The sequence below is a fragment of the Nipponia nippon genome, unplaced genomic scaffold (genome assembly GCF_047370975.1).
Source record: "Nipponia nippon isolate SJK-2023a ecotype South Korea unplaced genomic scaffold, ASM4737097v1 scaffold_9, whole genome shotgun sequence".
In the NCBI taxonomy this organism is placed as follows: Eukaryota; Metazoa; Chordata; class Aves; order Pelecaniformes; family Threskiornithidae; genus Nipponia; species Nipponia nippon.
Genome location: NW_028262413.1, coordinates 44,693,226 through 44,707,815, shown reverse-complemented (window position 1 = coordinate 44,707,815; position 14,590 = coordinate 44,693,226). Strand labels below are relative to the sequence as shown.

General features: G+C 40.2%; 1 protein-coding gene across 1 annotated transcript in view; it reads left to right on the top strand.

The window, feature by feature from the left end:
• Positions 1-11,346, top strand: part of FAM169B (Protein) — a 41,525-nt gene extending 30,179 nt beyond the window's left edge. The window contains 5 exon segments of the mRNA XM_087743362.1: positions 3,041-3,223; positions 5,635-5,763; positions 9,875-9,936; positions 10,965-11,068; positions 11,070-11,346. Of these exon segments, the coding sequence (XP_087599488.1) occupies positions 3,041-3,223; positions 5,635-5,763; positions 9,875-9,936; positions 10,965-11,068; positions 11,070-11,181 (590 nt within the window). The 3' untranslated portion in view covers positions 11,182-11,346.
• Positions 11,347-14,590: the final 3,244 nt, after the last annotated feature.

The window sequence follows — 14,590 nt, the reverse complement described above, 5'->3', positions numbered from 1 at the left end:
CTTACAGTAACCTCTTTGCTATTGGATTGGAACTGGAGACAAAGTGGCCTTTGTTCCAAAGGTTTGTTTGTTTGTTTATTTTATTTCAAATGGCTGTGGGCTATGACTCTTCTAATATGTTTCCCAGGGACAAGGTGAAGAATGGCTTCATGGTTTCTTTATTTACAGTGCCTTTAGACATTACAAGTTTTTGTCGTCTTCTCAGCACAAAATTAGGAGCACAGACATAAATCACTCAGCTCCTGGGATTGCTGCACAGCAGTCTCATCAGGATTTATAGGAGACAGACTATATGAGATAATAATAAACTTATAAGGACACTTGCAATGTGGAGGAATCCTTAAAGCTATTGACTTCATGAGGAAAAGTTTGTCCCTTTCTTAGAATGTATGGTGCAACATTTCTGGAATCCAACATCTCTGTTGGGTTGGCAGCTAACAATGGGACTGAGGATATACTCAATTTTTTGGCTTATGAAAAAAGCGTAACCACCCATCATGTGTTACAAATATTGAAAGGTTGTAAACACCACCACAAACCATCCTTTTCCAACAATGTGCTTGAACACGTGTTTGAAGTTAAGCATGCACTTTGATTAAGCAGGGGTAGACCAAGCCTGGATGTGAATGGATTGATTATGTAGCTACGTACTCTTGTTGTATGGCTGAGTATGTGTGATGTGGATTCTTGCTAAACGTACTCTTGTTGTATGGCTAGTATGTGTGACGTGGATTCTTGCTAAATGGAGAGCTACAGCCCTGACAAATCAGGGTCTAGAATTAAATATAGTCATGTATGCTTTGCTGAATTGGCATCCTAGAAAAGAGTAATCAAAGTCAGGCCTGGCGACTGTCAGCAAAAGGCACTAGACACCAACTCAAGGAACAGAAGTAGACCTCAGTTTAAGATAGCTATGGGCATGTGATAAAGAAAAAATGCATCTATTAAGTAAAAGTCTTGTACTGAAATTTAGGAACAGCCATTCAATAGGAGACCTGTGACACTGCAAAACGGGTCTTAGTGAAGTGACGGAAGTTTCCTGTCTCAAGACACTGAAAACTAGACTGAGTGGTACACTAGTAAGTGGTAAGGAAGAAAACTGAGAAGGTCTTGATGAGATTTAAGCAACAAAGTAAGAAAATGTAATTTTTTTCTGTTATAAAGGCCTGGATATCCATTTCTGTTTAAACTGCCATGTACCCAGATAGAAGCAGCATGAATTTTTTATAAATATTTTCTAAAAATGAAAATAAATCAGCAAGATGTTTCTATGGTGACCTTATCCTCTAGGTAGGTAGTTGGTGAACTGATGTTGGTCATTCATTTCAGGGTTGAACGCTTATGCTGTCAGGTAGTTTGAGGTTCTGCTTTTGTGGTATTCTGCACTGACGGGAAGTTGTACAGTGAATCGCTAATGTACCTCCTGCAATAGGACCCTAAGTTGTTCAGGGTGAACATTAAAATTTTGGACCCTGAATGTCTGTTCTTAATCAGCTTTCTCTTGACTCCAGTTGGAGTTTACCATACATGATTGCAAAATAAATCCCTTGGTTCTAATTTTTTTGACAGTTTTCACTGAGAACAGTTTTAATAGTTTGGAGGCTTATACTTGAGTCTGTGTTTTGTCCGCATGTAGAGCATTTTGTCACGTCCTCATGATTTCAAGTGACTGACTTAATGTGTTTATTAGCAAGGACCGTCCTTCAGTGAAAACCCTAGTTTAACACTGATAGTAGTAGTTCAAGCAATGGACTAAAAGCACGTACACATGTGATAAATTACCACTCAGTAGAAATCGAGTGACTTACAAAGGAGCACTTACAGTACTTTCTTAAAATGCACCACTCAGTTGTTTATGGCTTTATACCCAAATGCCTTAATTAATGTCTATACTCATCTTCTACAGAGGTGTGACTTTTGTGTGCTGCAGTGCAAGGTTGAACCTAAGCTGCTGCCGTGATTTAGTTATCGCTTGGATTCTACTCGGTGCTTTCTCAGACATGGTTCTTCCTCTTTGGGAAGTGATCTGCCTCCCTGTTACGTGCTGGGTTGTTGGGGCTGCCTGGCTTCTGCTCTGTTTTCTGAAGGAGGCGAGTGAAGGACTTCCCTTCTTCTGGCCCAGAGTCGCTGTGAGCATGAGCAGTTAGGGGTCTGTTTCTAGTTTCAGGTGGAGCAACCCCAACACTTACTTTTTGTGTGGTTCTCTTACCAGCAAAGGTTTGAAGATGTCTCCTGGGTATGTGTTGACAGATAACAGCAACTGAAAGAGCGAAGGATTCTTTTGTACAGTTGTCTATGGAATTTACTGAACTAGGAGATCGAAGGCTGAATATGCAGTAAAAGGGTTGTATAACTTTCTGACCAGTAAAAGTCAGAAAGGAGGTGTAAATGATGGGGCCAGTCAAATTTCATGCTTCAGAGTATTACCATACCATTTGGGGAGGCACAACAGCAATGTATGCAGAGGCCAGGAGAGCCTCTCTTCTCTCCCTGCAGTCATTATGAAATTGTTAGCTGAAACAGTATTGGGGGTTTGCTCTGGAATCCTCCTCCACTGGCCAGCTGCATCAGGCAGTATAGACCTTCTGAGCATTTAGATCATACTGTGTTGTGTGGTTTAGTGTATTTCATAAAAAGAGTTTGTGGAGTAATTTACCGGTATAGCCAAAAGCTAAAGGAATATACTGAGATTACATTTGGAATGTTTATGCCTCTTTGGCTATAGCCCAGTTATATCTTTTCAGTGAACTTTCCTATGTATGTTCCCTGTGTACCTGGATGGTCCGATTATGAAGAATGAGAGTCTCGAAAATACTACGGTGAGACCTGTCAGCCACATGTTAAGCAGGCCCTCTCAGTTTGATGGCAAAAACCTTTCTCCTGGAAAGTGTTTTACTGTCTATGCAAATGCACCTCGGTTGGGGTCATCCTTGGAAAGGTATCGGGGCAGTATTTGTGGCTAGAATCACACAGTGGTTGGTTAGTGCAGCAATACCAATTTTGTTTTCAAATTCATGTATTTTTTACTGTCTACTTTCAGGGAGCCTATGTGATGGTACAACCAGTCAATGTTACTTGCTGCCGGTTTTGGATACTATATTCGTCCGGAGAAAGCACCGAAGAGGTGGCCTAGGGATGAAAATGCTGCATGATTTCTGTCAGTCTTTCATGGCTGAGGATGCCTTGGGGATCAGCTGCCCTATTTCTGCTGCGATGTATCAAGGTAAATTGTTTGATGTGGAAGCGTTAGGTAAGGGTCATGTATAATGTATAAATTTCAATATGGTCTTGGTAGGATTTTCGTAACTGTATAAGAGTTCAGTGCACTTGTCTGAACTGAACTGTTGTTAGCGTACAACTGGTTACTTTTCTTGAAACATCTGGAATTTCCTGCAGAAAGGTAGGCCAATATTTACGTAAGACAATGAGAAGCATAAAACTCATACTACCTGTTTGACATTTTGCATTCTTATCTCGCTTTCTCTTAGGAATAGAACTGTGTCATTGCCCTAGACAGTGACTTACCCATTTTATTTGACACCAGAGGGAAAAGAATCATAAGATGTTGTCAAGCTTGCACTATGCACATAATGCTTTTGTAGCTACTGCATTTGTAAGAAATTAGATTTAATAAGCCATATACCTGGGCTCTGCTCCTTCATTCAGTCACATCAGTACTTGTTTCGTATTGACTGTCTTTGAACATTTGGTACTTTTAAAAGATCATTAAGTAGTTATATATCTTCTCTGTGTTCAGGTTGAAGTTCTGGTTTTGCTAGTAAAATTTACAGAAAATATCTGTGCTCACACTATTTGTAAAACTGTTTTCTTTAGAAAAGCATTTTTTCCTAAAGTTTCTCTCTGTATGGTATACAGTCTTTACTGTCATTTTTTGGGGGACGTTTCTATTGACTTACGACTCTACAGCCATTTCCTAATAAGTGTCAACAAAATTTTGACTGTATCTGTTCTTTCCCTTGGTCAGTATTTGTTATTGAATGTATACACGTGTACCCTGACGTATAGAAATGTACCCCTGGAGTTTCTAAGGTACTGCTACTTCTAATTTCAGGAAGGAATAGTATTGACAACATTTTTTCTCTTCTCCCGGTAATATCCATTTTTCCTATGGCTTAGACATAAACATCAATGGTTTAGACACTATGGATCAGAAAGCTGCATTGTTTATGTGTTAACACTCGTGATATATTGCAAGACTATGCTTTCATCTCAATTAAGATTAGAGCTAATAGTGAACAAATTTGACTTGTATGATGTTCTAATTAGGTTTTCTAGGTCCTGCTTTTATAAAAGTATTAATACTATAAGTTAAATTTTGGGTATATTGAGTCACTGCCTTTTTTAAATTTCATTGGAACCACAACCTTGTACTTTAAATCTCTGTACTAAATGTGCACAGTTTCACTAGCATGTTATTTAACGTGCTACAGAGGCCTAAAAGGAAGTAAAACGCCATTTAGCATATGTCTCTATTTTGGTATATATATATTACTTTCAGTAGCTTTTCTTGAAATAATTAATTTACTTTGGATATCCTTGGATAAAATTAATGACAGTGATCTGCTCAGTACTGAGAAGCAACTGTTTACATACCAGAATCGGGTTTTTGTTTCAACATCCCAATGTTAAACTTAACTGAATGCTGAAGATAAGTGACCCATCTAGATTCATTCTGTAGTATGATGAACCAGAATGAACAGAGGAGGGCATGAAAATACTTTTGTTGTTTACAGATTGCTGTCTTAGTAGAGTTGGTGGAACTAATAGAACAGTGGTTAAGGAAGGTTTAAAAATCCTCATTAAATTTTTTTAATGGTTTGTCCTACAACATATGCCTCCTCTTGGCTCTGCAGACATCCTAAGGAAACCTCTAAATAAGACTGTAGATTTCAGTTTGATAACAGAAGCAAACCTAAATTTGATTGTTTATCCAAACTATATTAATATTCAGTATGGACTGACAGCGATAGGAGTCTATGGGAATATGGTTTCTCAAGGTGATTGTACATCTGACACAGGTACCCCTGTTATTCCTGTGTTAATTCTTCCTATTTCCTGTTTTCCACACCCAAAGAAGTAAATGAACCCCAGCAACGGAGTATAGGGTAGCAGTAGTAAAATGGAGGATGGTATTGGCCCAAGAACAAACCAATACAAAGCTTTAGTTTATAAATAGAAACTTGAGTAGCATTCTTAATGGTTAAAGCTGGAAGATACTGAAACACCTTTCATTTCAGAGTAGTGAGGGTGAAAAACCCACACTGCTGTTAGTCTAAAACCTACTAAGTGTCTGGAGATAGTTCTGTGATGCAGTGCCAGAAGAAGGTGGCTCAGTAAGTCATTTCAAGTCCTGTATTTCTGCACTCACAAGGAAGTAATCTAGACTGAAGCAGACGGACAGGATTCACTTGTGCCTGTTTAGGTCATTCCACATAGACTTTTACTAAAAGCCCCAGCTAAAATTAAAAAAAGGGAAGATGAGAAGAGAGAAGAAAAGATTTCCAAAGGAACTAATGAAAGTAGGTCTGAGAGAATTTCCGGGATAGAACACACTCACTCTTCCACTGTACTTTTCACTCATTCATGCTTTACCCCTTGGTTTCTCCTGTTCAGTTTGCCAGAAATTCTTGCAGACTTATCGTGAGGAGCAGAAGCGACTGTGGGAGGTGGAAGCACCAGGAGATTGGAGCCAGCGAGAGAATATCTGGTTAAAAATTCAGATGGAGTCATCCCCTGCAGGAAGTGAGTTAAAATAAACAGTGTGAACTTGGCCATGTTATATAAAGATAAGGAGTAAAATCAAGGGTTAGGTAGTGATAATAGATATGTGGTTTCTCTGTTGTTTGCACATGGAGAAACTACTGAGTGTGCAGTCCAGTTCGCTGGTCTTTTCCCAGTAAACAGGACAATTCTTAGAAATTATGAGGTAATGAAATTGAACTACAGAGCATCTGAGAGATACTGAACAAAGCACAGTCTTGGCATAAAGTGGCTGTAACTCCCATTGCAGTGCACTTACAGCAGGGTAGAAGTTAGCCCGAAAAATTCCTGTTGCACAACACAATGTCTGGGTTATAGAGAGGGGTTTGTTTCTCTGAAATTATTACAAAGAAGAAATTTGTACGGCCAATGGGCAATGTGTTTAATTACCTTCAATTTGCTGCCAATACCATTCTTGGATGGAAACACAAACATTTTCATTATGGCTTTTGGAAGATTCAAAGTACTCTCCTACAGGGTAAATCCTTCTTGCTGGGAGCATTTTCTGCCTACTTCAGAAAAGATAGCGACAGAGTAGGAAAACCTTTTGACAGTTCATATGGGGATCTTGTTGATGTAATCTGTTCAGCTGGCTTGGGGATCCAGACAGCCCCTCTGCTGCATGCACACAAGCTGTGATAAGCATTAGGTGCCAAAAGAAGGGCACGCATTGTCTCTTTCTGGAAGTGCAGCGAGGAGCGTTGCAGAGTGAATTGCTCCCGTGCCTTCCCACATCTGTCCTGCCTTGTACTGGGTTGGGGACCTTCAGTTGAGACATTGTGTTTCATCTTGTCTGCAGCACCCCGCAGGAGAGTTAAGTCAGAATTTAGCCCTAGGCTGGGTTCCTCTGAAGCCATTATATTTATGTTCCTCATGCTTTAAACAAACAAAAACTGGTGTTGCTCTTTCCTTTAATCCATCTTGCTCAGTTCAGTTTATTAATGGCAATTGAAGCGAACTACGATCAAATCAGCAAACAGAAAGTGGGTCCTGGAGGAGAGTGTACTTTCTTTTTTCTTTCTTCTTTTTACCATCTTCTACAAAAACAAACAAACAAAGAGAAAAGACCTAAACCATGGGTAAATATAATTCCACCAGAGTGGCTGTCAGTAAAAAATACACGAGGCCTGGGAACTGCCTTGGCCAGTTCTGCACGTAAATGAGGTATCTCATATCTACAGAAAGAGGAAGGAGGGCAAGTATAAACCAGGAATGGGGGAAGGGTTTATATATATTTATATCAATTGTGAATTCCAATGTGATCTTTATAGTGGAAGGGAGCAGAAGCAAGTGAATTTGGCACTAAAATATATAATAAAAATCTGCTTTTTAAATTATATTCACCACTCTGGTGCACAGCTCACTGGGCATCACTTTCCTTTACGCTGAATGTGCTGAACAGGCTTTATTTCATCCATCTTCAGTGGAAAATCAACCCACTATAAAAACAGCATTTAAAACCGTGTAATACGTTTACTACATCTGTTTTACGTATGGAATCTACTCGTGTGCTGCTTGTGCTTGTGTTGTCCCAGTACTGTGCATACTATGCACTGTATTGGGTTTGCGTGGCAAGGTTTTGGTAGCGGGGGGCTCCAGCGGTGGCTTCTGTGAGAAGCTGCCAGAAGCTTCCCCTACGTCCGACAGAGCCGATGCCAGGCGGCTCCAAGATGGACCCGCTGCTGGCCAAGGCCGAGCCCATCAGTGACGGTGGCAGCGCATCTGGGATAACGTATTTAAGAAGGGAGGAAAAAACTGCACAACAGCAACTACAGCTGAAGAGAGGAGTGAGAATATGTGAGAGGAACAACTCTGCAGACACCAAGGTCAGGGAAGAAGGAGGGGGAGGAGGTGCTCCAGGCGCCGGAGCAGAGATTCCCCTGCAGCCCGTGGGGAAGACGATGGTGAGGTAGGCTGTGCCCCTGGAGAGAGGAGCCCAGGCTGGAGCAGGTTTGCTGGCAGGACTTGTGACCCTGCAGGGGACCCACGCTGGGGCAGTCTGTTCCTGAAGGACTGCACCCCGTGGGAGGGACCCACGCGGGAGCAGTTCGTGAAGAACTGCAGCCCGTGGGAAGGACTCACGTTGGAGAAGCTGGTGGAGGACGGTCTGCCCTGGGAGGGACTCCACGCTGGAGCAGGGGAAGAGTGTGAGGAGTCCTCCCCTGAGGAGGAAGGAGCAGCAGAGACAATGTGTGATGAACTGACCACAACCCCCCTTCCCCGACCCTCTGCTGCTGCTCAGGGGGAGGATGTAAAGAGAATGGGGAGCAAAGTTAAGCCCAGGAAGAAGGGAGGGGTGGGGGGGAAGGTGTTTTAATATTTGGTTTTATTTCTCATTACCCTACTCTGATTTTGATTGGTAATAAATTAAACTAATTTCCCCAAGTCAAGTCTGTTTTGCCCGTGATGGTAATTGGTGAGTGATCTCTGCCTGCCCCTATCTTGACCCACGAGCCTTTTGTTATATTTTCTCTCCCCTGTCCAGCTGAGGAGGGGAAGTGATAGAGCGGCTTTGGTGGGCACCTGGCATCCAGCCAGGGTCAACCCACCACATGCACCCAGGGAAATACCAAGGGAGAGTACAGGACAGATAACGCCTGCTAAAACTAGGGGAGAGTTTCCCTGGTTTTGCTTTATCCTAAAGGCAGCGTCACTCCTGCATAGCTCTGTTTGATAGCTGGTGAGGAAATAACAAGAGAATTTGCCAGGGCTTCATGCTATCTGTTAGTAGTAGATAAAGCAGAAACATTTTCTGAGTGCAGGAATCCTTTATCATCTGACCTAGTGTGCTGCTTACCATGTGTGTAAAGAGAAGCTTGTGTGTCCAGAGCTGTGGTACAGCGACACAGAGACAAAAATGATGTGGCACAGAATGGAAACCACTGGAGTTGTACGCTTACCTGTTCCATACACACACAGTCATTTAGGTCTTTAGGGGGTCACTTGGGAACATAGTGCTTCATTCCTACTTGCTCTGTTATGTAGAAAGCAAAACACAATGTAATTCAATATTGTCAGCTCCAATCTGGATCTATGGCAACGACCACGAAAATAGACAAGTCTTATTCTGCTCTGATTTCTAAGATCCCTGTCGACATTTGCAATGCGATGTTTTGGAACAAAATTACTGAGAAGAAAAACTGAAAATTCTGCTCATATTACATTTTTTTCCCCCCAGTACTTGAAATACTTGATTGAATACTATTAATGTTGTTATAAGAATTCGGCAATCATAGATATTCCAAAAAAGGTTTCTGTAACCCTGAGGTCAGAATTTTAAATTTTGCAAGGTTATGTGGCTGCATCTAGTGGCAGCACAGCTAAACTGCAGCACTGTTTACTGCAACTGATACATGCGCACAGATACATGGACATATATATACACATACATTTCTGTCTGCACGTATACATATATCTGTAAAAATAAAGCTCTTTAGCATGTTGTCACACATAGCTGCAATTGTTCATTCTGAATTAATTCTTATTGTTTAAAAAATGGAGAGATTTATTTACAGCAAATAGTCTCAGTAACAGGAACATAGTGACATTTCTCTTCTGGGACTGCTTGGAGGAACAGAAATCATTTAATATGATTTGCTCCTAGTTGCTAAATCTACCAGGCAGTGAACTGAGCTGTTTTGAAGTAGTTCAGTAATACACATAGAGCATGTAAATGTAAAGCTAATGCAAAAAATAAGCAGACTGAGCAAGAATTAAAATCAATTTCAAATGATTGCTTATAATCCTTTATCTGAATTGATCAAAGTATCTGCGTTTTCTGAAAGGGAGGAAGGGATATGGGTTTTCTTGGTGAGAGAGATGAATGGATTCTCTATTTAGCAGAACTTTCAAGCTAAGAAAGACCTAGAGACATTTTCTTTCTAATATAGTTGTTCACCTTAGTCTTTTGTAGTAGTGTCATCGGGCACCCTGGTTTGGTTAATTAACAAAAGCAAGGCAAAAGGGGTTGAAGGTAGCATTCAAGTGGCTTTTTATGGTGTGTTTTTTAAATTAAAATTGCCATGGAAGTCTGCTAACTTTTTTTCCTTTTTAATCTCTTTCTGGGGCAAAACTATTTGCCCAATTTCTCCAGAGGCTGAAGCGGGCTTTCAAACCAGTAAACTCAGGCAATGAGAAGTGGACCAGATGAGTAAGGTACAGTGACTAATTTGCTATTTTATTACTTTCTTTTTCATTGGTGGCCTTTTCCCTTTTTAGTGAAGTAGTGAGGTTTAAATATGAGAGACCATCACAGACAACTATAGGTGTTTTTTTACTACTGACCCATAGGTTTATGTAGACATCATAGCTATATAATATATATACATACACATATAATTGATTCATATAGCTAATTTATATAGCTATGGTAGTTTGAGAGGCTAAAGATTACACGATAGTTTTCATTAAATGTTTTAGTTTGATCCTTACTGAGACAAGGCAACTGTAACTAAGCTGGCATACAGTGAATTCCAAGGTTTGCATATGCAGTGGATTTCTGAACTGAACTGTGCTGTGATTTTTTTTCCTGTGCCCTGTATACAGGGAGCTTGAGTGTGACACCTTTAGAATGAGTAAGCCAAGCTCTCTACGGTCCTAATTATTTTATCCCACTACTAAGCTGCAGATCTGACTGCGCTTAGCTTTTTGCGGGATGGAGGCCTAAAACAGGCTAAGAGGTCTGAAGGAAGCCTAAACCTAGTTAGGGGTACATGTATCTGAGAAAACAAATCACAGTAATGAAGCCTTTTCAAGTAATAAAGAAAAAGGAGAGACGAGTGGCAGCAAAACAAAGAGCTGTAGGGGTTGTTTCCCCAGTACATTTTGGTTGCCGCACAATTAAATCAGTTTGTTTTCTTCAGACATGTGTCTCCCGGGGGGCTATGACAGCACTGGCTCCTGTGGTGCACGCTCTTGCGTTATGTGCTGTGGTCATGGCTTCAGAGCCCACCCAGACAGATCAAGGCTCCGCGTGCTCCCAGTTTGCTTTATGCTGACACTTCTGGGAACTCAGGCAGAGCAGCAGGAATGAAGCTGTTCTATACAAACAATGCAGCTAAGTTTCTTGCCTTGCATGTTTATGGTGGCCTTGGTTGACAGAGGCATTTTATATTTGAATCAAGTCACTATTTATGTTGTTTGTGTATAATTTGGTGTTCCCTCTGTCTTGGTTCTAATTTCAGGGCGTTGAATACATTCCTGGTGTTGAGAAAGTGGCAGGAGATGCCACAGAAGAAAAAGATGACACAGCAGCAGCAGGGACTCTAAACTCACAGGGTCCTGAACAACTTAGAACAAGGTGCAGGCAATAACCAGCAATGCAAAGGATTCAGAAAAAGCGCAGGCCCTGGGGGTTTAGTTGAAGGCAAGGCCACTGAACAATTCGGAATTATACCATAATTACACTTTCAAAAATCAGCAAAATCGCAGTGTGGTCTTAAAAATTGTAATTGACTGTTCATAATTTGTAACACTGGAGAGATTTCTTCAGGTAAGATGTAATTTTTTTTGCAAGACACGTTCTCCATCTTGTGTTTTGTTTTAAATAAAGCTTTAGTTTGCTAATTGTCCTTTTCTTTTTCTTCTCACCAAGTAATTAAGTAGTAGTTAAGCCTAGTTATTTCCCTGCTCTGAAAGGATTTTATTGGATTGCACGAGACATCCAAAAGGGAATAATTGGAGGGCTTGTAGATACTGAAGTAAGAAGATACTTCTATGGAAACCACATCCTGCATTATGGAAGGGAGATACCGCAACACACATTGGTATCAGAATGACAGCTGTAACCTTCCTTTCAAAGAGAACAATTGATCTTGAATTCCTTTCATTTCAGCTTTTCTAGCAGAAAAATCTGCCTTAAACCCTGTGGTGGACTAGATGGCAGACAAAATCCATTAACGCAGAAAAAGTTTGGTACAGAGAAGAGGAGTGAGCAAGCTACAGGCCTTAAACTGCCTTTAAATTCAGGCACTGTGATCATGCTATGTGTAAGTTCAGGGTGTAGAACTTTGTGTAGATTACATATGGCATGTTTTATTTCCTGTAGGCTCTTTCCTAATGTTTTGCATTTAATTAACTTGGAAGTATGACATATTTCACTAGATTACTCATGTTATGGCTTAGTAAAGAAATCTTGTTCTTTCACCACAAGCTGGATCTGTATTAGATTTTGGGTTTTTAGTGGGGAATTTCTAAAGCTTGAATGTTGTATTAATGGTTACAGGTGAAACTCTTAAGGATCAGATCTTTACTCCAGTGGCAGAGAAGGCTCTGCAAAGAGGTAGGGTCAGTGGTGAACAGCAGTAAGGTCTTGGTGAACCTGAATAGATCCAGCAGCCTGTAATTCTTAAGTGGGTGCCTTGGAACAAGGAGAGGTAGCTATTTCTTTCCAGAAACTAATCCAGCATTTCCAGGGAGACAGGTCTGTAGGCAGGCACTGTAGGTACACTGTAGGGATGTATATTTTTCCCCCTGTATGGTATAATTGCTCATACATAGCCCTGTCACCCTGTTTTTGTTTAAGGTCGTGATTTAACATAGCATTTATTCATGTATCCAAGTAACTCCTCCCCTCTTGAGCTGCTCAGTAAACCATATGCCTGAGACACATCGAAATCAGACCTTTTTAGGCATCTCTTTAAAAAAAAAAAAAAATTGCTATAATTGGAACTTGCAAGTTTTTGCCCAGAGAATTAAAACACTGAATTGTGTGCCAGCCTTAATCATGTTGCTATGGTTCTCTTGTCTCAAAGAGAATGCATTTAGAACTAACTTTATAAGCTGATCATCAGGTTGTTGATTCATCAAGTCACAAAGGGCACGCTATAAAGACTGCTAGAAACTGTGTGTCGTCCTGTGCAGCAGCCTACATTCTTACTTAATGTATGGTTAAATACATACTTTTTTTTTGTTAAATACAATACTTGTGAAGAGTTGCAATACCAGTTGCTCCTAAGAATGATAGAAAGTGATTATATCTCTCCTCATGAAAGCTGATTCTGGAGTTGTAGTAGCCTAGTAAACTAGCCTCATGTCTAGTTTGCATATAACAGCCTATATTATAATTGTCAAGGAAAGGTAAACTGGAGTTGTTCCAGCAAGTGGGAACTATTAAGAAGTTTCATCTGATTTAAGTCTTTCAAGAAAATTTTATCTAAGAAGGCCCCAGGAAACTCTACATGACTTTGAATTAGAATAAAGAAGATGGATAAGGTACTGTGTAGAATGGGCAGACACCTAATTTGATTAAATTCATTCTGTATCTAGGGACACTTTGAGTCGGAGGAAAACCCAGTAATTTTCCAATATCCCCTAACTGAATTTCTGTTTCACCTCTCTGTTATCCAGTGATCCACTGGCTGCATTAACAGCCACTTTACTGCCTGTTCTAACAGAAAAGTTTTTTGTTTCCTCTGTGTAAGAATTGTCTTCCTTGATTATGTTTAGCTTTTTGTTTTCTAAGTAATGCTTTTTCATCAAAAATGCTCATGATGGCAACTGGACATATTATACAAGTAAGCAAAGGTGCATTTGATGAGATGGTGTTGGCAGATGGCTTGGTACTTTCTAATCAAAGAAAGTGATCACATCATCCTTCTAATGCAAACTTGTGACAATTAGGGATGTTCTGCATTCAGTTCATCTGCCCTGCCTGGCAAATGAAACACACTGAGCAGAAACAGTAGAATAAGAGGATACAGACATTTGCCCATTATTTGTATCCAGTAAAGAACCAGAGCCAGGAGTTCTGAGGTCCCACTTATCAGTACTAAACTCCTGGGCTACAGGTTGCAGCAAGACACAGGCTTGCTCCGTATTATTTCAGAAAAGTTGACTTACAGAACAATTAGTATGAATATTGATTTTGGTTTGTTTTTTTGGTTTTGTTTTTTTTTTTTTTTGTTATATTAGTGCTTTAAGGTATCTGATTAATTTAGAAGCTTGGACCTGCAACTCGTTCTTGGCAGTCTGAAGTGCTGCTTAGTGAGATCACAAGAATCCTAAGAGGGTCTGAAGCAGAAACAGATCCAATATCTTCACTCTTAATAGAACATAATAGGAAAAAAACCCCACCAACAGCACAAACATCTTTTTCTCACAGTGTAAGTTCTTTTATTTAAAAGAAATCTTCATTTACTCAAGGGTAGGATGGTTTCAGAGTGCTGGAAAAGTTGGCAAAGGCTTGAAAGAGCATTCCAGTTTTTGGAGTTAAGTTTTCAAAACCTTGGATTTGATCTCTCTCTGAATCTACACTCTGATGCTTGTGGTTTGACACGATGGTATTTCTGCTTCGGAGACAAGGAGGTAAGTGTGTGTGTGTGAGAGAGTTGGCAGACCTGCTGAAAGGAAATTTGTACCTGTTGTTCTTATAAGCATAGACACTTAAGTCTGGCCTACAAATAAGATGTTAGACATCAACATCAGCGTTAGCAGTGATCTGGGTGGGTGTGTGCCAGCTAAATAAAGTATTTGAATCGCTCTCAAGAAAAGTAAACATATGGATTTTAAGGCTAGAAATTTCATTACATTAATCTGTCATGATGTTTCACATAATGTAAGCCAGACAATTTCATGCATGGTTGCTGTATCAAAAATCATTGGTTTTGGTTGAAACAACCCATTTTTTAGAAAGATTGTTTTGATTTGACAGTTTTGATTTTCAGATGTTGGGCAGCGGGAAATCTGCCACATTTGTTGGCAGATTGTTCTAAAGTTTTGTATTTACAAGTGCAGCTGATCTTTTTAGTCTGAATGCATTTTGGTTTAGTCTCCTATGATGGATTTTCCTTTTCTGTTTAATGCTGAGCTA